General features: G+C 39.8%; 1 protein-coding gene across 4 annotated transcripts in view; it reads right to left on the minus strand.

Moving 5' to 3' along the window:
* ptpn11b (protein tyrosine phosphatase non-receptor type 11b) overlaps positions 1-27,946 on the minus strand; it is a 149,349-nt gene that overhangs the window by 106,396 nt on the left and 15,007 nt on the right. Inside the window, exon 1 of one of the 4 annotated variants that reach the window (XM_072245379.1) lies at positions 11,499-11,714. The exons of the other annotated variants lie outside the window; for them this stretch is intronic. Within the exon in view, the coding sequence (XP_072101480.1) occupies positions 11,499-11,506 (8 nt within the window). The 5' untranslated portion in view covers positions 11,507-11,714. Of the gene's footprint in view, positions 1-11,498; positions 11,715-27,946 lie in introns of those variants that run through there. 4 annotated transcript variants of the gene reach the window in all.

Genomic DNA, 27,946 nt, shown 5'->3' on the forward strand with positions numbered 1-27,946 from the left:
TTGAACCAGCAACTATTTAGTTTTAAAATTATTTATCTTCAATTTATTTCTTTTGAATTTTCAAGCAATAACTGGCTATTGTGCATCTAATTCTCCACTCCTCTGATATTGATACAGTTACAACGAAGGCTCGACAGTGGCTATATTTCATTAGGAGTCTGAAGAGATTTGATATGTCATCAAAGACACTTGCAAATTTCTACAGCGGTACCGTGGAGAGCATTCTAACAAGCTGCATCACTGTCTGGTATGGGGCAGGTGGGTGTGTGCCCACGCACAGGATCAAAATAAGTTACAGAGAGTAAACTCAGTCAGCTCCATCATGGGCACTAGCCTTCCCAGCATAAAGGACATCTTCAAGGAGTGATGCCTCTATCATTAAGGACCCCCATCACCCAGGACATGCTCTCTTCTCATTGCTACCATCAGGAAGGAGATACAGGATCCTGAAGACAGACACTCAGTGATTCAGGAACAGCTTCTTTCCCTCTGCCATCCAATTTCTGAATGGACATTGAAATCATGAATATCTCACTACTTTATTTCTCTTTTTGCTCTACTTATTTAATTATATATATATATATATATATATATATATATACATACACACACACTCTCTCTCTCTCTCACTGTAATTTAGCTTTTATTATGTATTGCAATGTACTGTTGCTGCACAACAAATTTCACAACATATGCCAGTGATATTAAACCTGATTCTGATATTTTACCATGATCAGTTTCAAAGCAGAACTGATTATTTTCCCAGAAGTAGCATACTTAAATCTTTCATATTCTTTCTGTAAATTGGACACAGTACTTACACTCATTTCCACCACAACTTGGTCAGTGGAAGGGAAAGCACCAACATAGTCAGTTCATATGAAGCAGGTTTCATAATTGAAGGAACATTGTGAAGGAATGCACACTCACCGTGGAACCTATACAAATTCAACTAATTTCTAAATTTCATGACAAATGCTAAGTATCACCACAGGATTGTACATCGGTAAATTCCAACAACTTTTGAAATATATTTAAAACATATTTAAAACTCACAATATTTAATATAATCTCTCATTTGCGAATATAAATTTACAGATTATCATTACAACAAACAGTTTGAAATTTTATGATGCTGTTCAAGTGCTTTAAGGGCGTATAATGATACAAGACTAGGCACACATAACAGGACAAGTTCAGTCAGAAGAAAATGTCAAAGAAATCTTAGAAGAGGATTGTTAGAGAGTGACCGTGAGAGTTTTTCAGCTAAAACATATGCTAATGTTAGGTGATTACAATCAGGGACAGTAAAAGGCATGCAGATATCACAGACAGTGGTAGAGATGGAAGAATTTACAGAGATAGTTAGGGATGACGCAGTAAGAATGTGCATTTTAAAACTGAGCTGTGACTTAACTAAGAATCAATATACATTCACGAACACCAGCGGGTGAATGGGAAAATGCAAGTCAGCATAGAAGCACATTAACTTTTCACATGACCTCAAATTTGTGGAAAATGGGAAATCTCGGGAGCAGAATAAGGCCATTCAGCCCATTGGGTCTATTCTGCCATTCCATCATGGCTGATTTATTATCCTTCTCAACCACCTTCTCCTACCTCCTTCCTATAAACTTTGATGCCTTAACCAATCAAGAATCTATCAACATCCACTTTAAATGCAGTGTCTATAAAATGTATTCACCCTCTTGGAAGTTACATTGAATCACAGTGGATTTAAATTGACTTTTTTGACTTTGTGTCAAAGTGAAGTAAATCTCTACAAAGTTACCTAAATTTATTACAATTATTACACATAAATAATTGATTGCCTAAGTATTCACCCCTTCAAGTCAGTATTTAGTAGATACACCTTTGGCAGCAATTATAGCCTTTAGTCTGTGTAGATAGGTGTCTTTCAGCTTTGCACATCTGGAGGCTGCAATTTTTCCCCATTCTTCTTTACAAAACTACTTAAGCTCTGTCCAATTGCATGGGGATTGTGAGTGAACAGCCCTTTTCATGTCCAGCCACAAATTCTCAATTGGATTAAGTCTAGACTTTTGGTCACTCCAGGACATTAACTTAATTGTTTTTAAGCCATTCCTGTGTAGCTTTGGCTTTATGCTTGGGGTCAATGTCTTGCTGGAAAACAAATCTTCACTTAAGTCGCAGTTCTCTTGCAGACTACATCAGGTTTTCCATGCTTCACGGTGGGGATGGTGTGTTTTTGATAATGTGTGATGTTTTAGTGTTTAGCCTGATAAACAAAAAGCTCAATTTTGGTTTCATCAGACCATTGAACCTTCTTCAACCAGACTTCAGAATCTCCCATCTACATTCTAGCAAACTCTAGCTGAGATTTCATGTGAGTTTTTTTCCAACAGTGGTCATTTCTTTGCCACTCTCCCATAAAGCTGGTGAAGTACCCGGGCAACAGTTGGTGAATGCACAGTCTCTTTCATCTTACTGAAGCTTGTAACTCCTCCAGAGTTGTCATAGGTCTCTTGGCAGCCTCCCTCACTAGTCTCCCTCTTACACCATCACTCAGTTTTTGAAGACAGCCTGCTCTGGACAGATTTACAACTGTGCCATATACTTTCCATTTCTCGATGATTGACTTCACTGTACTCCAAGCGATATTAAGTGACTTGGAAATTTTCCCATATCCATCTCCTGATTTCTGCTTTTCAATAGCTTTTCGTGGAGTTGCTTGGAGTGTTCTTTTGTCTTTATGGTGTAGTATTTGCCAGGATATTGACTCACCAGCAGTTGGACCTTCCAGATACAGGTGTATTTTTACTGCAGTCAATTGAAACACCTTCACTGCAGACGGTGATCTCCATTTAACTAATTATGTGACTTCTACAAACAATTGGCTGCACCAGTGATGATCTGTTATGTCATATTAAAGGGGATGAATAGGTTACAGCATTAGCTGATTGGTAGGAGACAGCAAGTGGGAATCAAAGGATCCTTTTCTGGTGGGCTGCCAGTGATTAGTGGTGTTCTGCAGGGGTTGGTGTTGGGACCACTTCTTTTTATGCTGTATATAAATGATTTAGATGATGGAACAGATGGCTTTGTTGTCAAGTTTGCAGATGATACGAAGATTGGTGGAGGGGCAGGTAGTGTTGAGGAGAGTTGGGAGAGGGACTTGGGAGTCCTTGTGCAGCACACCCTGAAAGATAACTTGCAGATTGAGTTGGCAGTGAGGAAGCCAAATGCCACGTTGGCATTCATTTCAAGAGGTCTAGAATACAAGAGCAAGGACATGAGGCTGAGGTCTTTATAAGGCACTGGTAAGGTCTCAGTTTGAGTACTGTGAACAGTTTTTGGCCCCGCATCTTAGAAAAGATGTGCTGGCATTGGAGAGAATCCAGAGGAGGTTCACAAGGATGATTCCTTGAATGAAAGGGTTAACCTACAAGGAATGTTTGATGGCTCTGGGTCTGTACTTGCTGGAATTCAGAAGGATGAGGGGGGATGTCATTGAAACCTTTTGAATGTTGAAAGGCCTAGACAAAGTAGATGTGAAAAGGATGCTTCCCATGGTGGGAGAGTCTACGACAAGAGGGCTCAGCATCAGGATAGAGAGGCGCCCTTTCAAAACAGAGATGCGGAGAAATTTCTTCAGCCAAAGGGTGGTGAATTTCTGGAATTTGTTGCCTCATGCAGCTGTGGGTACCAGGTCTTTGGTGTATTTAAGGCAAAGATTGATAGGTTCTTGATTGGACATGGCATCAAAGGTTATGGGGAGAGGGCCGGGAACTGGGGTTGAGGAGGAGATTTTAAAAAAAAGATCAGCCATGATTGAATGGCGGATCAGACTCGCTAAGCCAGACGGCCTAATTCTGCTCCTATGTCTTATGGTCTTACTGAATACTTACACAATCAATTATGTTGTGTTTTATATTTGTAATTATTTTAGATCACTCTGTAGAGATCTATTTTCACTTTGACATGGAAGAGTCCTTTTCTGTTGATCAGTGTTTTAAAAAAAGACAAATTAAATCCACTGTGATTCAATGTTGTAAAAAAATAAAAGATGAAAACTTCCAGGGTAGGGGTGAATATTTTTTATAGGCACTGTATACTGAATAACATGGCCTCCACAGCGATCTGTGGCAATGAATTCCACAGATTCACCACCCTCTGGCTAAAGAAATTCCTCCTCATCTCTGTATTCTGAGGCTGATCCTCTGGTCGTAGACTCCCCTGCCGCAGGAAACATGCTCTCCACATCCACTCTGTCTAATTTGATCGGTATCAATGAGATCCACTCACATTCTTCTAAACCCCAGTGATCAATACAAGCCCACAGCCATCACGTACTCCTCATACATTAACACTTTCATTCCTGGTATCATTCTTGTGAACCTCCTCAGGACCCTCTCCAATACCAAAACATTTCTTCTTAGATAAGGGGACGTGAGAGTAGTCAGGTTAAGGTAATAAATATAGGAATAGTTAAGTGTTTAGAGGAGTACTTCAGCCATGTTGGGTGGAGTAAGGATGATTTACCGCAGCGGAATAGATAGGTTGATACATGTCAATAGCTCAGCTCAGGAGTGACTTCACCAAGGTTGCAGAAACACATGGTTCATCATCAGGCAGTCACTAAATACAGCAGGGGTTCCCCAACTTTTTATGCTATGGACCCCTACCATTAACCAAGGGCTTCGTGGAGCCCAGATTGGAAATGACTACTGATATTCAGGGATCAGAGTTTCTACCAGGGAACACACGCAATAAGCTTTGCTTTTCTCCGATATTTACTTGGAAAAAGATTCTGCTTATCCAGACCGACTGTCCGACCAGAATTCTGACAATTTAGCAACAACAGCAAGTGGAAGCAAGTGAGCAGCAAGTCTTCCCTCAGGCTGTGAGAATAATGAATATCATGACACCACTGAGTCTCGTCACTAGGACAGCAAGCTGTTTATTGTCTATCTATGCTGCACACTATGTGCATTTTGAATTATATGCTATTAACTTATTTGTGGTAACTTTTTGTTTTATGTGCTGTGTGAGATATATGTATTGTGGGTGCACTGTGGTCTAGAGGAACATTGCTTCAATTGGCTGTACATATAAGACCATAAGACATAGGAGCAGAATTCGACGATTCAGGCCATTGAGTACGCTCTGCCTTTCCACCATGGCTGATCCTGGATCGCACTCAACCACATACACCTGCCTTCTTGCCAGATCCTTTGATGTCCTGACCATTCAGGAAACTACCGACTTCCGCTTTAAATATACCCTTGGACTTAGCCTCTGCAGCAGGTCAGATGACAATAAACTTGAACTTGAAGTGAGTTAAAACCTTAGGTGTTCTCAGTGCATATGCAGAGACCAACCCAGTGCTTTTTGGAAGAAATCCCAGAGAGGTAGTATAAAGAGGAGAAATGGGAAACATCAAGACAACTGGGAGATAACAAACATAATGTCACAGTAATGTCTGTGAAATATACTCAGTGTATCTAATAAAGTGGCCACTGATTGTATGCTTGTGGTCTTCAGCTGCTGTAGCCTATCCACTTCAGGTTTAGACATGTTGAACATTCAGACATGCTCTTCTGCACACCACTGTTATAACATGCGGTTATTTGAATTACTCTTATATTCCTGTCAGCTTGAATCAGTCTGACCATTCTCCTCTGACCTCTCTCATTTACAAGGCGTTTTCACCCACAGAACTGTCATTCACTGGATGTTTCTTTGTTTTTCATACCATTCTCTATAAACTCCCAGGAGATCGGCAGTTTTTGAGATACTCAAATCACCCCATCTGGCATCAACAATCATTCCACAGTCAAAGTCACTGAAATCACATTTCTTCCCCATTCTGATGTTTCATACATAATTCAAATGACATTTTGCTCTTCTCATTTATATGGGTACATTTCAAGTCCAATGTATCTCCCATAAGTTCACCAGAGGATACTAGAGTCTTACATAATCAGTTACATAGTTAATTGAACTCTATTAAAATTTAGATCTATTATGATAATTCTATTCTATTTATTTAGAGATACAGCATGGAACATGCCCAATGAGCCGGACTGCCCAGCAACTCACCTAGTTAACCCTAGCCTAATCATAACACAATTTACAATGGCAATTACCCTACGAGCCTGTAGATCTTTAGAATGTGGGAGGAAACTGGAGCTCCCAAAGGAGATCCACGTGGTCATGGGAAGAACATATACAAGAGCCATTGAGATTACTACAATATCTATCAGCAAATTGCAAAACTTTATGTGGATGCTGATGGGTACTGTGAAGAAAAATATGTTAATGGTATTTAAAATAAATAAGCCAACATGGGGGTAACTTTACTCTATTGTAAGATATTGTTGCACAACCAAATTCAGAATGGATTTAAAACACTCTTGGTATATCAACCCCATGCACTTTGATATTTTATCACAATATATCTCACATTTGCCAGGCAGAGCATGAGAACATTTGCTACTTCATAAGTTTTTCGTCCATTAATTGCAACACTACAAAGACTCTATAATGCATTTTTATATTTATCTCTTAGTATTTAGTTCATATTTATTTATTATTATTTTGTTTTGCTTCTCATTTTGTATTTGCACATTTTATCGTCTTTTGCACATTGGTTGTTGTCCATCCTATTAGAACCATAGAACACTACAGCACAGAAAACAGGCCATTTGGCCCTTCTAGTCTGTGCCAAAACTTTATTCCACTAGTTCCATTAACCTGCACCCAGTCCATAACACTCCAGACCTCTCCCATCCATGTACGTATCCAATTTATTCTTAAAACTTAAGAGTGAGCCCGCATTTACCACATCAGATGGCAGCTCATTCCACACTCCCACCACTCTGAGTGAAGAAGTTCCCCCTAAACCTCTCCCCTTTCACCCTAAAGCCATGCCCTCTCGTATTTATCTCTCCTAATCTAAGTGGAAAGAGCCTAATCGCATTTACTCTGTCTATACCCCTCATAATTTTGTAAACCTCTATCAAATCCCCCCTCATTCTTCTACGCTCCAAGGAATTAAGTCCTAACCTGTTCAATCTTTCCCTGTAACTCAACTCCTGAAGACCCAGCAACATCCCAGTAAATCTTCTCTGTACTCTTTCAATCTTACTGATATCCTTCCTATAGTTAGGTGACCAGAACTGTGGGTAGTCTTTCATTGATTCTATTGTTTCTTGTACTTATTATGAATGCCTCAAGAAAATGAATCTCAGGGTTGTACATGATGATGTATATGTACTTTGATAATAACTTTACTTCAAACTTTTTGAACTTTGAATAAATTAAAGTTATTGGATTGTGGTACACAATACTGCATTGCATGTGTCGCACTGATAACTGGACTGATGGCACATGCACACTTACTCCTTAAACATATTTTATTTGTGCACAAGGAGATCAGTGTGGCCCCTGTCATCACACTGCTGTGACTTTTGAACAAAGATATGCTATTTTTATACGGAATTGGCCAGCAGTTATAGATATCAACTATTTGGCTAACTATTTATGTTTGAATTCCTTACTTGCAAAAACAACCACTATTCACAATACAGGTGTTAAATGTCAATAGAATCTACAAACTGACAATGATATTTTGCACTTAGGAAAGCAATTGCCCTTTAGTTGGTGTGTGTGGCTTGGATCGCTATCTCATCATAGACTCCTGCTGTGCAAAGGGAAGCTAAGCCCTTCAAAGATCTTTCTTGCCTGAGCTGTCTGCACTCTATCCTTGCCTGGATATTATGTTAACCCTTGTATTACTGCAACTTCCAGATATGCTCTCCCTATACACCATTGTAAGCAAAACCAGAAGTTTACACCTATATTATCATAGAGATTACATTTAATTCACAAATGGGGCCAGAAAGCTACAGTAGAATGCAACTGAGATCACTAAGGTGGAGAGTATTTCCTATTGTTTTTGAGGCAGTACTCGGATATTAAAGTGGCTTGAGATCGCCACACTCATAGATCAGCATACTCAAATTGTTGCTCGAATGTCATAGTATCTGTCAAACTCTGCCGTTATTTTCAGTTGCGCTTCTGTAAAGCCAGCATAATGACAGTCAATGTGTTTTACTGGATTTTCCTTTGAGCTTTTCAATCCAATTCCTGAAAGCAAAGCACTGTTAACATGGTCAAAGCCTAATTAATAAAGTAGTGTGACCAAATTCATGCACTTATTTTTAAATTCCACTAACACTAAAAAGCTGTAGGCAAGGCGAGATTACGTTTACCATTTACCAAGGCAAGGATAATTTGAGGTGGCACAGTAGTGTAGTGGTTAATGTAATACTATTACAGTGCCAATGACCCAGGTTCATTTCCCACTGTTGTTTGTAAAGAGTTTGTATGTTCTCCCCATGATTGGTGTGTTTTCTCTGGGTGCTCCAGTTTCCTCCTACATTCCAAAGACATAGATTAATTAGTCACATGGGTGTAATTGGGCAACATGGGCTAATCGGGCCAGAAGGGCTTTTTACCGTGCTGTATTGCTAAAGAAATAATTTACCTACAAAAAAGTGATGGATACAGATCAGTCCAGGAAATAGCCACCCCACCACTGAGCACATTTATGAGGAGAGCTGCCACAAGCAAACAGCGTCTATGACCCCAACCATCCAGGCCATGCTCTTTTCTCACTCCTCTCATCACACCACCAGGTTCAGGAACAGTTAGTACCTACAATCATCAGGGTCTTAAACTAGCGTGATAACTTTACTCACCTCAACACTGAACTGATTACGCAACCTACGGACTTGCTTTCAAGGATTTTATAACTCATGCTCTCAGCATTATTTACTATTTATTAACCATCATTATTATTTGCTTTTTAATTGCACAGTTTATCTTCTTTTGTACATTGGTTGTTTGTCAGATTTCGTGTGTAATTTTTTATTGACTGCATTGTGCTTCTTAGTTCCACTGTGAATGCCTGCAAGATAATGAATCACAAAGCAGTACTTTGATAATAATTTTTCTTTGAACTTTGAGTTTATTCTGATGTTAAATAAAAGCAAACATAAGAATTCTGTGAGTTTTAAAGATTTAGACTATAAAACAAGTAGGTCTAGAAAGTCAACTGTAATTGGTAGCAATAAAATCACCGTATGGTAGTAACATCATATTATACCGGGTGAATCTCAGAGGCAGAGTACAAAGTTCTGGTATATTATGTAATAAGCTTAGTGCTACTGACTGAGGATGAACATTTAATTGCACTCATATTTCTTGCACTCGTCGTCAGTAAGATCAAGGAATTGATTGTGGACTTCAGGAAGGGGAAGTCGAAGGGAACTCATCAAGGGATCAGAAGGGTGAGCAGTTTCAAGTTCCTGGGTGACAACATCTCTGAAGATCTATTCTGGGCCCAACATATTAATGCAATTACAAAGAAGACATGACAGCGCCTAAATTTCACTAGGTATTTGGGGAGAATTGGTATGTCAACATAGACACTCGCAAATCTCTACAGAAAGACCGTGGAGAGCATTCTAACTGGTTGCATCACTGTTTGGTATGGAGGAGCCACTGCACAGGATTAGAAAAAGCTGCAGAAAGTTGCAAATTCAGCCATCTCCATCATGGGCACTAGCCTCCCCAGCATCGAGGACATCTTCAAAAGATGATGCCTCAAAAAGATGGCTTCCATCATTAAGGACCCCTATTACCCAGGACAATGTTTTGTTCTCATTGCTACCAACAAGGAGGTGGTGCAGGAGCCTGATGACACTCAATATTTCAGGAAGAGTTTCTTCCCCTCTGCCATCAGATTTCTGAATGGACAATGAGTCCATGAACACTACCTCAGTAATATCCTCTCATTTTGCACTATTTATTTAATTTTATTTTGATATATACTTTTTATTGTAATGCAATGTACTGCTGCTGCAATACACAAATTTCACGATACGTGCCACTGATTCTGAGGTGGTGCTGCTGCACCCCATTGTCCTGTTGCACGTTGTTTATATGGTAACAAGATCAAACAATTAGGGATCAGTTGAGATGGAAACTTATTTAAAAATGAAACATGAAAATACATTTTTATTCACGCTAGATACTGAAAATTTTGTCATACCAACCATGATTAAAATTTATTGCTATTCAATAACTGAAGAACTTGGATCCACGCATCAACGTATTCAGTACTTGTGTTAAGTTGATAGCAGGTAACCATTAAGCTGTTCAGTAAACTAATTAATTAAGTGACATAACTGGTCCACTACAAAGAATTTAAAGGTAATTTAATTGAATGGCATTTTTGAAATGTATGGTTGCAGACTTTTAATCATTGAAAATAAAAATGTCTGGTGTATCTAGCACACTGCTACAATTAACGCCTGTTTCCCAATAAATGGACAATTTAACTATTAACAGTTTACATAAATATTGTACTGCAGCAGAACCAGCAATAGAATCTTTGGATGTTCCAGAAATGTCAAGTTGCACACCAATCCATCTCAAAATTCAAACCAAATTCAGAACCAAGTGTTTTGGTCAATTTTACTCCGAGATGACTGCATTTTCTTATGGAACAAAAAACCAAACACTTATTTGACCAGAAATAAAGTTAAAAAAAATTATGAGGACAAGTTTTGGTGAACAAGCTTACTATAGAATATCAGCTATTGGCTGAGCTCACTTGCGTACTCATGGCTCTTCCAAAGTTAATGGAACTAAATGTGTGCAGGTGAATAGTAGCAGTAATCAATGTCTGCATTCACGTTATGCGAACATCCATAAAATCCCACTGACTTCCAAAATTGCCCAATTCTTCTAAATTGCACCTCTTTTTTTCATAATAATAGAACATGCACCTCGAATTTTAACAGAACATAATTTTTGAAAAGAAGATTTCTTCAAAGAAAATGGGTTGAACATTCAGAAATTTCAATAATCTCACAGCAACCGGTTTGTGCAGTACACTTTTAATCAACAACTTTCAGATATTTAAGGAGGTGTAGCCTGTATGTATCCAGCCACCGTGTTAATTTTCAAATGAGGCAATTTTTGTGCTTCACAGTTCATTTCAGAATCAGGTTTAATACCACAGGCATATGTCGTGAAATTTGTTATAAGCAGTGCAAAAAAAAAGCTCTTGAATTCATCATTTTAAATTCGGAAGTATTATAGTATTACAATCAATGCTGAACTCATAAACAAAATAATATTAAAAAGGGAAGTATTTTTAAAACAATAAAATTACCAGAAGTTTTTTGTATTTCTCAGGTGAAGAATACTTTTAATACTTTAGAAGATTGTTATAGCAGGCCACACCATATCAATATTCTAAGTTGATAAAGTATTTTAAAAGAATTCTATTATATTGATTTAGCGAGAAAAAAATTCATGATTACTATCATATATATCCAGCAGCAAATAAGATCTAGAGACCCACCAGACATTTAATTAGTGTTTCACACAAAAGACATAGCATATTTTTAATAAGAAACAAATGACTATATCTTCCATACCTCACCATACTGTCCAAAGCTCTTCAGCCCTATATATGAAGCCAACAGCCGTTAATCCAACTTAAATATAATGAAGTTAAAAAATTCAGAACAGTTTGTAAAAATAATTAATATTTGGTGAGTGTCGGCAGGCAGTTACATGAATTTTTTTCTAAACTAACAGTTTGCAACCCTTGTTCAGAGATACTGCATTTTATATTCGGAGCGTACCACAGTAGGCAGTGACGGCAGCTGCTACGATGAGGTTGTGCAGCGGAAAAGGAAGTCAGATCAAAGCCCTATCTTGGAGAGCAGCAGACATTTTTAGGAAGTAAAATACCACCAGGTTTAATGTTGGTTCAGGTTGGAAGCCATTTACTTTAGTTGCCTTGGAAGATATACTTGTTAAAAGTATTTGTACACATATTCTGCTTAGTATTTATGGAATTGACTGAGGAATAACATCCTTGCCCAGCGTTTCATGTCAAAGGATTGTTACACAAGCACTCAAGTGTCAACCGAATGCATAACCCAGTTTTACTTTGCTGACTGGCAATCTTGTAGCTTTCAGAATAGAACATGTACAGACAGATACACAGGGAGGATGAAAATATTTCCTTATTCCTTTTCAAGCATAGTTGTATAGTGCACTAAAATACTCAAGCACTAAAAATCCCTTACAGGGATTTATTCCCAAGTTTAATACCCAGATTCAGCTGCCAAGAACTAACGACTGCTATGACAGTGTTAGCGTCATTTCCAAAAAGGGTCAGACCATTACAATATTTGGGACTACAAGAATTTGAGTACCTTTTGTTTCAACAGACCATAAGACCATATGACATAGGAGCAGAATTAGGTCATTTGGCCCATTGTGTTAGCTCCGTTATTCGTTCATGGCTGATTCATTATCCCTCTCAACCCCATTCTCCTACCTTCTCCCCGTAACCTTTGACACCCTGATAAATCAAGAAACTAGCAACCTCCACTTTAAAAATATCCAATGACATGGCTTCCACAGCTGCCTGTGGCAATGAATCCCACAGATTCAGCACCCTCTAGCTAAAGAAATTCCTCCTCATCTCTGTTCTAAAGCGACACCCTTCCGAGGCTGCGCCCTCTAGTCCTAGACAGGATTTGTTAGCCAGCATAGATAAATTGAACCAATTTTAAAGCTACAGTAATAATTAAGGGATTTTAACAAATGACAATCAGTCTCTGAAGTTAACTCCAATAAAAAATTATCTATTTGACAAGATCTGTATTTGGCAGGGCTTAGATTGGTTACATTCACTCTCTGGAAATACCCATTGCATTCTGCATCATTTTTGAACAAGTTCTCATGCTTTTTCTTTGTTTCGTGGCTGTCTGTGGGAAGACAAATCTCAGGGCTGTATACTGTATACATACTTTGATGATAAATGTACTTTGAATCTTTGAATCAAAATGATAATTAGCATTCCTAAAATTACAACTCAATGCTGTTTGAATTTTCATTTTGAATTACTTGATGTTAAGGAATAATAAGAAATAACTTCACGCCACTGCAGACAATTACTTTTCAACATAAACACAAGAGACTGCAGATGCTGGAAATTCAGAGCAACACACACAAAATGCTGGAGGAACCCAGCAGTTCAGGCAGCATCTATGGAAATGAATAAATAGTGAATGTTTTGGACGAAGACCCTTCATTAGGACTCAGGAAATGTAAATAGAGAAGTCTGCATTAGATTGTTGCTTCTGGTGCAAAGGATTGGGAAAAGGTTGAAAGTTTTAAAGCAAATTCTTGTATTAAATCTGTCCTTTGAGTATAGTGTTGCAAAATCAGAAGTTGTTTAAACTGTACAATCTCACTTAGTGACAAATGTTAGTTAGTTGATACCCAGAGATCGATGTGGCATTGATTTTTCAAGCTTGGAATGAAGTACAAATGTTTGGACAGTTAAATAAAGATTTGTTCAGGGTTGATCATGAAATGACTAATCTATAAATTAATGGAAAATATGATGCTATTCACAGTGTTTAAATATTCAATTAACAAAAATTCTAAATGAAGATTAAGAAAATTAACTTTCTAATTACAAACAAGGTTCAGTGCCCGATGCTGAAATTAAGTTCTTGGCTGAGGTGATGTGATTTTATAAACATAGTTATTACTTATTTTATTAGTAATATTTTGCTTTTGTTTTATATTTGTCCGATTTGTTGTCTTTTGCCCATTAAGTTTGTCTGCCTTTGTGTACAGTTTTTCACTTTTTTTTGTGTTTCTTTGTATTTACCAAGGATGCTTCTTTCTCAAAGCCAACAGATTTTTGAATGGACAATGAATCCATGTACACTACCTCACAATTTATTTTCTTTTTTTGCCCTCTTTTTTCCATATATATTTATTATAATTTATAGCTTTATATTATGTAATGCAACGTTCTGCTGTCACAAAACAACAAATTTCACAACATATGCCAGTAATATTAAACCTGAATCTGATACCGATGCCTGCAAGAGAACGAACCTCAGGGTATGATGATATATATGCACTTAGCTAATAAATCTCCTTTGGCCAAGTCGCTGAAGGAAGACTGAACATGAGCAGCAATTGAAATTGAAGGCATGAAGGAATCTAAGAGTAGGAAACCTGAAGCAGTTGTTGAGTTATAGACTGTGTAATAGCTATTTGACTTGAGAGGTCTCATAAATGAGTGTAATTGTAAATTTTCATTGTTATATAACACTGCCTGTCATAGGGTTCTATGCTTCAATTCATACATGGCCATAATTTTTTAAAATTCTTTTGCAATTAATAAACACAAGTGATTCTGCAGATGCTTGAAATCCAGAGCAAAATGCTGGAGGAACTCAGCAAGACAGGCAGCATCCATGGAAGTGAATAAGCAGCTGATGTTTCAGGTCAAGCCTCTTTATCACGACTGGAAAGGAAGGGGGAAGATGTCAGAATAAGTGGGCGGGGGAGTGAAAGGAGGACAAGCTGGAAAGTGATAAGTGAAGTCAGGTGGCATGAAGTAAGAAGCTGGGAGGTGATAGGTGGAAAAGGTAAAGGAGAAATCTGAGAAGAGCATTATGCCCGTTTTCATATCTCACTGTTGAAGAGGGTTAAGGGGATGAATTCCCTTATCTCCTTTTCATAAGGATATTTCTGTATCTACTGTAAATACTTGCAAGAAAACGAATCTCAGGATAGTATATGGTGACATACATGCACTTTGATAAAAAACTGACTTTGAACTTGCTGCAGTCAGATTTCAATGTATTGGCTTATTTAAGAGGCTTTCTAATACTGTTACCTTGAAGCAATAAATGAACACTGTAGAAAAATTTGGTACTTTTAGTATTAAGAGTAGCATTTTAGCAATGAGAAGCAACAATTTCACTGTTAATAGAGAAAACTTGACTGGAGTACACACAAACTGTGGTATAAAATCTAGATGTTACTGGCAATATTTCCTTTCTGTCAGATTGAATGTGCGTTAGGAGCCATTCTTGAGGGCATTCAGTGAACAAACAAGATCTTCGACTAATTATCTACTGTTGGCAACAGAAAACATACTGAAAATGTCACTCCTTGAATGAAGTGCAGCTGTAATTTTAATGATATTCAAGGCCATATTTTATTTATTTAGAGATACATCGCGGAACAGGCCCTTCCTGTCCCACAAGTTGCATTGCCCAGCGCCCACAGATTTAACCTTCGCCTAATCACAGGACAATTTACAATGACCAATTAGCCTAATAACCAGTATGTCTTTGGATTGTAGGAAGAAACTGGAGCATCCAGAGGAAACCCGCGTGCTCACAGGGAGGAATGTATAACCTCCTAACGGTTGGCATCAGAAATGAACATCAAACTCTGAAGCCCCAAGCTGTAATAGCATCATGCTAGTTGCTATGCTACTGTGGTGCCCACTTACTGCTTTTATTGATGGATTCTTACACCCATTTACTACAGGGTAAATCCCTGTCTCTAAAATTTCAGGTTTCATATTGAGGGAAACTTCTTCATTCAGAGGGTATTGAGAGTGTGGAGTGAGCTGCAATGCAAGTGTTGCATGAAAGCTCAATTTCAACGTTTAAGAGAAGTTTGGATAGCTAGGGATACGAAGGCTGTGGTCCCAGTGCAGGTCGATAGGCCAAAGGGCCTGTATCAGTGTTGTACTTTTCTTTGACTCTATACTCGGATTTTAATTTCCTCATCTAAGCCATCAAAGTTCCATGTTTTAAATTAATGTTTCTTATGGAAAAAAAGGATTTATTATATATTTCCACTTCTACCTTAATATGCAATATAATCAGTATTTCCCTCTCTATAGAATGATTTCTATCCTGGCTTCCTGTCTATGAAAATCTTTATTTTATATTTTGATCACTTGAAGGCTCAAGACCAGAAATGCTTTCTGTTCTTTGTTGCATGCTCTGTTGTCTTCATTGGAACTGAATGGCAAAGTGCGTGTGCTATTAACCATAACACAAAGGACAATATAGATTACTAATTTAATTGGTTCAGCACAACATTGTGGGCAGAAGAGCCTGTTATTCTACTGTACTATTCTATAGTCTATGTTCTGGATTTTGTACAGTTCAAGGAATCATTTCTTCTGCATCATACTGCGATTCAGAAAAAAAGTAGAATTCATCCAATCCTATTAAACAAATGACTTATAGTTTTATGTTAAAAAATATTTTGTCTAAACTTATCAAGCCTGCAAAAGATTCTATCTCTTAAATCTTGTTTTATAACACAAGTAATTGCAGAGACAAACATGAAATTTTTAAATCAATTTTACTCATGCTACTGCCTATTTTTCTGAAGTTAGTTTTGCCTTATGCATAGTTGAAGATGATGAATTGAGCCAGGATCCATTTATAAAACAACCGTAGAAAAGCAATGCAAAATTCATTTGCAAAGCCCACAAAATGCGGGAGAACTCAGCAGGTTCCTCCACCATCTATGGAGGGGAATAAACAATTAACATTTCAGACAGAGACCTTTCATCAGGACAGAAAAGGAAAAGGGAAGCTACCAGAATAAGGTGGGGGGAAGACAAGGAGGACAAGCTAGAAGGTGATAGGTGAAGCCAAGTGGATGGGGGAGGGGGGCAAAGTAAGAAGCTGGGAGGTAGTAGATGTGAAAGGTGATGGGTTGGAGAAGGAGAGGAGAGTGGACCACGGGAGAAAGAGAAGGAGGAGGGGCACCAGGGAGAGATGATGGGGAGGTAAGGGGTAGAGACAGGAGGCCAGAATGGGGAATAGTAATTTCATCTTATCTTTTTCATTTGTCAAATTACAGTGCCTTGAAAAAGTATTCAGCCTCCGATCTTTTGCTCACATAAATGATTATTACAAACAGGGATTTTGATCAATTTAACTGAGAATGTTTATTTGTAAGTCACATGCTTTTTTTTGCAGTAGGACACAAAAAACAGGGAAAATTGTAAAGCACGAAAAACTCAAAAAATCAAAAACTGAGATGTCAGCAGTTCAAAAGTATTCATCCACTTTTGCTTACCTCTCACAGCTATTACGACCAACAGTGTTTTTGGATAAGACTCTTATTAGCTTTGCACAACTCGATAGAGCAAAATTTTCCCATTCCTCCTTGCAAAATTGCTCAAGCTGTGCCAGGTTAGTTTGGGAGCAGCGATAGACAGCAATCATAAGGTCTTTCCGGAGGTGTTCGATCGGGTTACCATCAGGACTCTAACTGGGCCACTCAAGGACATCAATTTTCTTCATTTGAAGCTACTCCATGGTTGCCCTGGCAGTGTGTTTTGGGTCGTTGTTCTGCTAAAGACAAACTTCCTCCCCAGTTTAGTCTTTCTGGCAGAGGCCAGCAGGTTTTATTCAAGATCTCTCTGTTTTTAACTGTATTCATCTTCCCATCAATCCTAACCAGATTTCCAGTCCATGCTACTGAAAAGAATCTCCATAGTATAACGCTCCCTCCACCATACTTTACTGTAGGGATGGTGTTGCAGCCACTGACTTCTGCAGCCCACTCAGAGTGACTGTTGACATCACAGTAGCCTATCTTACAAGTGCCATTCTCCAACTAAGTTTAGAAGGAAGGCCTGACCTAGGCAGTGTGCCTGTGGATTCATATTCCTCCACTTCCTCATGATGGACTGCATTAAGCTCTGAGGTATCTTCAGATGGTCTTGTACCCTTTCCCAGATTTGTGCTTCTCTATTATCATTTCCCTGACTTGCCTTGATGCTCTTTTGTTTGAATTTTGGTTTGGTCTACTGAAAATCTACCATACCATTGGACCTTCAGAAAAATGGGCATTTATTCTTATGAATCATTGAAAATAGGTGATCCTCCAATTTTCTACATCAACAAATTGGGTGAACTGGTAAGGTAATATATTGCACCTGAGGAAAGTTAGCATAGCAATTGCAATGCAAAAGGGAAGAATATATTTTCAGCCTCACAATTTTGGTTTTTAATTTTTAGTAAATTATTGACAGGGTTTGAAATTTTTCTTTTGATTTGACACGATGACATATACTTTGTAGATTGGCTCAAAAATCCTACTTCAATATATTTTAAATTTAGAAAATGAGACAGTAAAATGTGAAACTAGACGTGGGTGCTGAATACTTTTCCCAAGGCACTGTATTAGCTGAAAGTTAAAGATTCTCCATTGATGAAGATTTTAAAAAACTATCCCAACTGAAGGACCCAACTGTCAGAGGAAGACAAGTTAGATGGAATTCAAATCCAGGTGTGAAGATAACAATGTGACAATGTGGACCCAGAGCAGGCAGCACAGTACAATTAAGACCATAAGACATAGGAGTAGAATTAGGCCATTTAGCCCTCTGGTCTTAGACTCCTCTGCTATAGGACACATCTCCACATCCACTCTTTCTAGACCTTTCAATACAATACTCAATGGGTTTCAATGAGACAACCCTTCATTCTTCTAGACTTCAATGAGTACAGGCCCAGAGCTATCAAACACTCCTCATTCATTGACTTCCTGGACCCTCTCCAACAGCAGCATATCCATTTGTAGATAAGAAGCCCAAAACTGCTCATAATACTCCAGGCAGTCTGAACAATGCCTTATAAAATCTCAGAATTATGAGCAACTTAAGAAGAGACATAGCTCTTCTGATTTTATTGCCCAGGCAACCTTAGCACACAGCATCGGAGGACTTCATGAGTAGCAATTTGTACAGCTTAACACTTTAAGTGGAAGTCCATTATGCTTCATTAACTGATGAGAGTCATTGTAAAGATGATTACAACTTAGCTGAAGACATGGCAAACGAGAAGGTTCCACAATTTTCAGATATAACATAAATGAGGAGTAGAAGAGATATCCTCTGCCTGCAAGTGGAACCCTGATTTTACACTGGCTTTTATTTTGCAAGTGTGATGAAGAAAAAGCTGTAATAGACAGGAACAGAGGAAAAGAGCAATGGAGACTGTTATTGAAAGAGGAAGTGTAATTCAGTTTACTGTAAGCAGCCCAAAGGATTATTTGCAGACAAAACCAATGAGGAAGGGGATTCCTTAGTTACAATCCCCCTTCCTCCTTCTCCACTAGAGCTGCTTCCAGTGCTTTGCTGACAGGAGCTGAGGCAAGACCCTTAACAGCATTGATGAGCAGAGAGATCGTGGGGCCAAGTTTAAAGTTCCCTGAAAGTGGCTACACAAATATCACAAAGGCATATTGCATGCTTGCCTTTGAGGCATTAAGTTCAAAAGTCAGAAAGTTATGCTCCAGCTTTATAAAGGCTGCATCTGGAGTATTGAATACAGTTCTGGTCCTCCACTATCAGATGGATGTTGAAGCTTTGGAGCGTGTGAAGAAAGGGCTTAATCAGGATGTTGCCTGGATTAGAGGGAATGTGCTATGATGAGAGGACGGACAAACTTGGGTTGTTTTCTCTGAAGCAGCAGAGGCTAAGCAGAGATCTGATTGTGGTTTATAAGATTATGAGAGGTGAATAGATAGAGTGGGCAAACAGTATCTTTTTCCCAGGGTTGAAATTTCTAATAGTAGAAGGCATACATTTAAGGTGAGAGGGGTAATTTTAAAAGAGATGTGAGAGACATGTTTTATTTTTCCTATACAGAGTGGTTTGTGCCAGGAATGCACTGCCTGGGGTGGTGGTGGAAAATGGAAGGATATGGACATTGTGTAGGTAGAAGAAATTAGTTTAGTTCACCATCTGATTAATAATTTAATTGGAATGTCACAACATTGTGGGCCAAAGGGCCTGCTCCTTTACTGTACTGTTCTACATTCTGTCATGCCATTATACACCACAATGCAGTGTGCAGCAGTAATCCCACACTCAAGCAGAATGTAGAACCACCAACTCAACATCCCAATAGTTTGTCCTACAATACTACAGGTGACAAAATGCTGCTTATTATATACACAATGACCTTGTGTGTGTAAGCTGCACACTAAACATAACCATGTGGTTAATGGTATTGTTCACATTGGTTGCTCAAATCCTGCACACCTTGAAAACTTGGACAGTTTGCTGGGACTTGAGGACCTGAGTTATAGGAAAAAGATTTAGTACGTTAGGACTTTATTCCCTGGACCATAGGAGAATGAGGAGAAATTTGATAGAGGTATACAAAATTATGAGGGGTATTGATAAGGTAAATGAAAGCAGGCTTTTTCACTTGGGGTTGGGTGAGACTAGAACTAGAGGTCATAGGTTAAGGGTGAAAGGTGAAAAGATTCAAGTGAACATGAAGAGGCATTTCTTCACTGGGGGGGGTGAGAAGGTGGAATGAGCTGCCAGCAGAAATGGTGGATGTGGGCTTTATTGCAACATTTTAAGAGAAATTTGAATAGGTACATGGATGGGAGGGGTATGCAAGGCTATGGTCTGGGTTTGGGTCAAAGGGCCTTTTTTGTGCTGTAATGTTCTATGACTCTTACCTCACCAAGACTCCATAGACTGCACCTTCCAAATCCACAATCTCTACCAAGTAAGAGAAGAATAGAAACAAAAGCATGAGGAAAACCATCACTGAGAAGTTGCCCTCCAAGCCACACATCATGCTGACTTAGAGATATATCATCAGCAGGCCTTCATTCCTATGAATTTTCACTGTTCCAAGTTAAATGTAGAAGTACAAATTGCTGGTTAAATCAAAGCCTAACTCAGCAAATCTAAATCAGTAACTAAGCAAAAGTCCTTATTAAAGTACTTCAATAGCCGGCATTTGGTTGCAGAGTTGAACATGAGCATTGTTGGTATTAGGGATACATGCTGACTGACATTTTGATCAGCGTACTCTTCATATTCCATAACTTATGCACTGTTGCACAACCTTCCTAATATAGGAGCCAATGTAACTCACAGAACAAATATGTACACATGGGTGCCTAATTGGAAATACATTTGTACACAAGGTAGACAATTGCAGGTGCTCGAGACAAATTCTGTGATACATTCAGTGTGAACTAATAAGCACAAGATTCAAGTAACAGATATCCTGTCAATAAAATTCAATAGGTTACCATGAAACCATAAGACATAGGAGCAGAATTAGGCCATTCAGTCCATTGAGTCTGCTCTGCCATTCTATTATATTTATTATCCCTCTCAACCCCATTCTCCTGCCTTCTCCCAGTAACCTTTGATGCCCTGACTACTCAAGGTCTATCAAACTCCTCTTTAAATATGTCCAATGACTTGGTCTCCACAACCTTCTATGGCAATGAATTCCACAGATTGACCCCCCTCTGCCTAAAGAAATTCCTTCTCACCTCTGTTCTAAAGGGATGACCTTGTATTCTAAGGATATACCCTCGGATCCTAGATTCATCCACCAAAGGAAACATCCTCTCCATGTCCACTCTATCTAGGTCTTTCAATATTCATTATACAACAAACTAAAATTCGTATATTTGGATGAGATGTATTGCCTGGTGTTGATATTTTTTTTTATCTTGGGTTACAGTTTGGCTTGGCATCTGCCTACATCTAAATGCAGTTTCAGCTTTTCACATGCTGCCACATGACAGGATTTTGTCCAGTCATGCTACAACATCAAGCTGTAATAAATAGCCCAAGGAAGGCATAGCTTGCTAACTTACCAAAAATACTCAAACTGGCTTCCCACAACAACCACTGCAAGTAGTGTAAAGAATACATTTCCACCATCAAGGGCATCTTCAAAAGGTGGTGCCTCAAGAAGGCAGCAGACATCATTAATGACCCCTATCACCCAGTTCAAACTAATTTATTATCAAAGTACATATATGGCATGATATACAGCCCTGAGATTCATTTTTTATAACAGACATTCACAGTAAATACAAAAAAAAACACAAGAGGATTAATGAAGGCCACACACATCAGGAAGGCCCAGACGGGTTAACTGGCTTAGTAGTAAAGACTTGTACTGATCAACTGGCCTGAGTGTTCACTCATTACTTTAACTGCCCACGTTGGCACTCTGAGGTATCCACCTGCTTCAATTATACCAGTGCCCAAGAAGAACAAGGTAACCTGCCTCAGCGACTATCGTACAGGAGCATTTACTTTCAGTGTGAAGTGCTTTGAGAGGTTGGTGATGAAACATATCAACTCCTGCCTGAGAAGTGACTTAAATCCACTTCATTTTGCCTAGCGGCACAGCAGATGCCATTTCACTGGCTCTTCAATCAACACTGAAACAGCTGGACAACAAAGATGTGTACGTCAGGATGCTCTGTCGACTACAGCTCTTGAACCAAAGGGGATAACTTCACTCAACTCCACTTGCCCCATCACTGAAATGTTCCCACAATTAATGGACTCACTTTCAAGGACTCTTCATAGAAACATAGAAACTAGGTGCAGGAGTAAGCCATTCAGCCCTTCCACCCTGCAACGCCATCAATGTCATGGCTGATCATCCAACTCAGAACCCTGTACCTGCCTTCTCTCCATACCCCCTGATCCCTTTAGCCACAAGGGCCATATCTAACTCCCCCTTAAATATAGCCAATGAACTGACCTCAAATATTTCCTGTAGCAGAGAATTCGACAGATTCACCACTCTATGTGTGAAGAAGTTTTTCCTCATCTCGGTCCTAAAAGGCTTCCCCTTTATCCTCAAACTGTGATCCCTCGTTCTGGACTTCCCCAACATCAGGAACATGTTCCTGATATTTATTGCTTATTTATTTATTTTTCTTTCTTTCTGTACTTGCACAGTTCGTTGTCTTTTGCACACTGATAAAATATCCAGTTGGAGTGTCTTTCAATTATTCTATTGTGGTTATAATTACATTATGGATTTACTGTGTATGCCTGCAAGAAGGTGAATCTCAGGGTTGTATGTGGTGACATATATATGCTTTGATAATAAAATTTAGTTTGACTTTGGAGCCTCGATTTCCTCACTTGCAGACCCCAGTCAGTTCGGATTGACAACAACATTCCCACCACAATCTCCATCGGCACAGGTGTACCACAAGGCTTTGTGCTTAGCCCTCTGCCCTACTCGCCTTATACTTATGGTTGTGAGGCTAAGCACAGACCCAATGCTATATTTAAGTTTGCTTATGGCACCACTGTTATTGACAGAATCAAAGGTGGTGACTAATCAGCATACAGGAGGGAGAGTGAAAATCTGGCTGAGTGGTGTCACAATCACCTCTCATTAAATGTTAGCAAGATCAAGGAGCTAATTTTTTTTACTTCAGGAGGAAGAAACCAGAAGTCCATAAGCCAGTCCTCAGTGAGGGATCAGAGGTGAAGAGGGTCAGCAACTTTAAATTTCTTCAGATCGTTTCAGGGGATCTGTCCTACACCCAACATGCAAGTATTGTCTCCCTTTCTCTTCACCATTTACACCTCGGACTTCAACTACAGCACAGAGTCTTGTCATCTTCAGAAGTTTTTGGATGACTCTGCCATAGTTGGATGCATCAGCAAGGGAGATGAGGCTGAGTACAGGGCTACAGTTGGAAACGTTGTCACATGGTGTGAGCAGAATTATCTGCAGCTTAATGTGAAAAAGACTGAGGAGCTGGTGGTAGACCTGAGGAGAGCTAAGGTACCGGTGACCCCTGTTTCCATCCAGGGGGTCAGTGTGGACATGGTGGAGGATTACAAATACCTGGGGATACGAATTGACAATAAACTGGACTGGTCAAAGAACACTGAGGCTGTCTAGAAGAAGGGTCAGAGCCATCTCTATTTCCTGAGGAGACTGAGGTCCTTTAACATCTGCTGGACTTTCTAGGATGTTCTACGAGTCTGTGGTGGCCAGTGCTATCATGTTTGCTGTTGTGTGCTGGGGCAGCAGGCTGAGGATGGCAGACACCAACAGAATCAACAAACTCATTCGTAAGGCCAGTGATGTTGTGGGGATGGAACTGGACTCTCTCACAGTGGTGTCTGAAAAGAGGATGCTGTCTAAGTTGCATGCCATCTTGGTCAATGTCTCCCATCCACTACAATAATGTACTGGGTGGGCACTGGAGTACATTCAGCCAGAGACTCATTCCACCGAGATGCAGCACTGAGCGTCACAGGAAGTCATTCCTGCCTGTAGCCATCAAACTTTACAACTCCTCCCTTGGAGGGTCAGACACCCTGAGCCAACAGGCTGGTCCTGAACTTATTTCATAATTTACTGGCATAATTTACATATTACTATTTAACTATTCATGGTTCTATTACTATTTATTATTTATGGAGCAACTGTAACGAAAACTAATTTCCCCCGGGATTAATAAAGTATGACTATAAGTACAATTATGAAGAAAGTACTTTCTTAGGAGTTTGTAAAGATTTGGCAAGACATCTAAAACTTAGGTAAACTTTTATAAATGTGTGGTGGAGCGTTTATTGACTGGTTGCATCACAGCTTGGTATGGAAACACCAATGCCCTTGAACATAAAGTCCACCATTAAGCACATCTACGTGGAGCAGTCGTAGAAACGCAGCACCCATCAACCAGGATCCCCACCATCCAGGCCAAGCTCTCTTCTCACTGCTGCCATCAGGGAGGAACAGTTATTACCCATCAACCATCAGGGTCTTGAGCCAGAGGGGTTAAATTCACTCACACCTGAACTGCTCCCACTCACTTTCATAGACTCTTCATCTCATGTTCTCAGAATTTATTGCTTTTTTATTTATCATTTGTTTTTTCTTTTGTATTTGCAATTTGTTGTCCTTTGCACATTGCTTGTTTGCCCGTCCTCTGGTGGGGCGCAAGTTAAGATAGCGCTAAATGGCAACTCCTTTGCTTGCGTCTTCAAAAACACTTTTATTTCTATCTTTGATATCTCTTTTTTTCCCCTTTTCAGGGTGTGGGAGGGGGGTTCTTTTGAAGACCCTGACCTGGAATTACACCCCGACTTCAGTTCTTTGCGGGAATGGGACCTGCTCTCAGGACCTCATGACAGGCCGCTTTTTGATATCCCAAGGACGTGGCCTGGAAAATGAGTGTGCCTTCAGGGTTCTGAGATTTCATGGATCTGGAGACATGCTGATTCTGGTCTGGTGCCTCGACTGAAGCACTGTAGGAGAACCCAGAACAGCCAAGCAATGGGTTAGCTGCCGGAGGTTGTGTGCCTGGAGAACTGTGCCTTTTTGGTGCCGACTCTCCAGGCACAGAGCTTGGAAGAAGCAGCTCAACAGACTTTTAAGATCATAAATCAATGAGTAAATCATAAATCGCTGTGAAATTGGGGGGAGGGACGGAGGGAGGGGGGAGGGGCAGAGACTGTGCTATGTCGAATTATCAGGTGAACGAGTAGTTTTTGGGATTGCTGCAAGTCTTTATTGATGTTTTGCTGTACACTTGAGTGCTTGGTGGAGGGTGCTGATATTTTTTTGCTGGTCGGGGTGGTGGGAGATCATTGCCTTGCTGTTGCTTGGGCATGGGAGGGTTAGTTGGGGAGGAGGCTTTGGGGTTCTAACGTTTTAACTGTAATTCATTCTTTGGGTCACTCCTCTGTTTTCATGGACGTCTGGAAAGAAAAAAAAATTTCAGGATGTACATTGTATACATTTCTCTGACATTAAATGCACTTATTGAAAACCACTGATTCTATTGTGATTCTTGGATTTACTGTGTATGCCTGCAAGATAATAAATCTCTGGATTTTATATGGCGACATATATGTACTTTGATAATAAATTTACTGTACTTTGAAATTTGAATTTGGTTATCCCACTGCCTAAACACATATTCTGCAGATGCTGCAAGTCCAAAGTGACACACACAAAATGCTGGAGGAACTCAGCAGGTCAGGCAGCATGGATGGAGAGGAATAAAGAGCCAACATTTCGGGCCAAGACTCTTCCTCAGCACTTCCCAATGGCTGCTCATTTTGATTATATTGCCTTCCATTTACACTCTATATGCTACATTTGTATATAATAGTTGCATGGATTCACAAGAGGCAGAATACTGTGAATATCTCATATTACTTACAAGGATGGACCATGGGGGTACTGGTGGTATTGACATCAGTCAGAATATTGTAGAGATAAGAATCTCTGTGTCTTCAAATTCTGTATCCCACTGAATACATCACCAGCCTCATCAACCAGTCAACTTGCTACACGCCATTTAACAACCAACCTTCTCTAAGAATCAAAACGTTTATCTAACTTTGGTTTACTGAGATACAGCACTACTGCAAGGCTCTTACACACACATTCAACAGCGTGCACAAACCAACAGCTATTCATCTATAATAGACACTTCATTTATGCAGACTGCATGACACCCACTTATATTTTATTTCTTGCAGAAGAAAGTGGTGCAAGCAGTAGCAGGAGCTAACTGGAGAAGCGCACCTGTATGCTTAACACAAGAGATTCTGCAGATGCTGGAAATTCAGAGCAACATGAACAAAATGCTACAGGAACTCAGCAGGTAAGACAGCATCTATGGAGGGGAATAAGCAGACTATGTTTCAGGCAAAGACCCTTCATCAGGATCTGATGAAGGGCCCTAATAGAAGGTCTCAGCTTGAAACATTGACTCTTTATTCCTTTCCATAGTTGCTCCTTGACAAGCTGAGTTCCTCCATCATCTTGTACGTGTAACTCCATATGCTAAAATTTGGTGGCAGGCCTCTGCCCACAGATTTGACTCCTGACTCAAAGTAAACACTCCACTCTAAGCTCCAACACAAAAAATGATTTTCACAAAGGCACAGAACACGTTTCAAGGATGCACTAACTGTCCCCCTGAAAAAGTGCAACACCCTTCCTCTGACTCATGGATATTCCTGGCCAAAAGCTAGTGGAGGAGCTTTCAGAAAGGCTCCAAACATCAAAATTGGTAGAACATGAGGTTAAATATAAAAAGTGGAATTAAAAGATGCACTAATCCAATTGAACCACCACCCTATCCTGTCAAGACCTAGCCACCCTACCTATGATATAGTCTGGAGATCCTGCATGGCAGTCATTAAACACTTCAGACCCCTCAGAACTGTAATGGAATTAAGTGTTTTTTAGCATAAAAACAATTTACCAATCCCATGACAAGTTACTTTAGGCCCCACCACTCTTGCTGAAGGCATAGGCCACCAACAGTAGCTCTGCCCTGGGCCAGTCTTCCACCTTGTTTTCAGGTGTAGCCCGTCTTCCTGATGTAATCTTCCTCACCCAGGGATAAGATCTTTGGAGCTTCTGATGGCATTTCTGTAGCTCTGCATTTTTACAGGATGGGGTTGCCAGCCCTCTGCCCAACCCCCCTCCTTTCGTAGCTGGGCTTGGGACCATCTATGGCAGAGTTAATTCTATTACATAACAATCATAAAATGCACAGAGCAATATCAAAGATGTAATTTTAACACTATTTCAGGAAAGTGTGGAAATAAATTGCCACTTAAATACTGATAGAACCATTATTTCTTAACTAGAAAAAAAATTGTTTTACAATATTCCAGAGACTACGATGTGCCTCCAAGCCCATCAAACCTGCTCACATGGGGCAAGGCAGAGTCATCTGCGTGCCCACTGTGCTCCAAGCGAGGAACCCTGGAGCACATCCTCAGCAGCTGCACAAGGGCACTTGGTGAGGGACGGTACAGGTGAAGGCATGATCAGGTCCTGAAGACCATCGCTGAAGCCGTCAGCACAGGAGTTGAGTGGGCAAAGCAGTCCCGGCCCTCCAAGCAGACCATTGCCTTTTTCAGAGCTGGGGAGCAGCCAATACCTGCCAAAAGAACATCTGCAGGCATTCTGACCTCTGCAAGGGACTGGCAGCTGTTGGTGGACCTCGAAGGGCAGCTGAAGTTCCCCAACCATATCGCAGCCACCACCCCGCGACCAGATATTGTCCTAGTGTCTGAGTCTACTAAGCAAGTGGTGCTCCTGGAGCTGACAGTCCCATGGGAAGATAGCTTGGAAGAGGCCTTTGAAAGGAAGCTCTCCAAGTATGCAGGACTGGTCAGCAACTGTCAGCAGGCTGGATGGAGAGCAAGGTGTCTCCTAGTGGAGGTTGG

Source organism: Mobula birostris, chromosome 27, assembly GCF_030028105.1.
Source record: "Mobula birostris isolate sMobBir1 chromosome 27, sMobBir1.hap1, whole genome shotgun sequence".
In the NCBI taxonomy this organism is placed as follows: Eukaryota; Metazoa; Chordata; class Chondrichthyes; order Myliobatiformes; family Myliobatidae; genus Mobula; species Mobula birostris.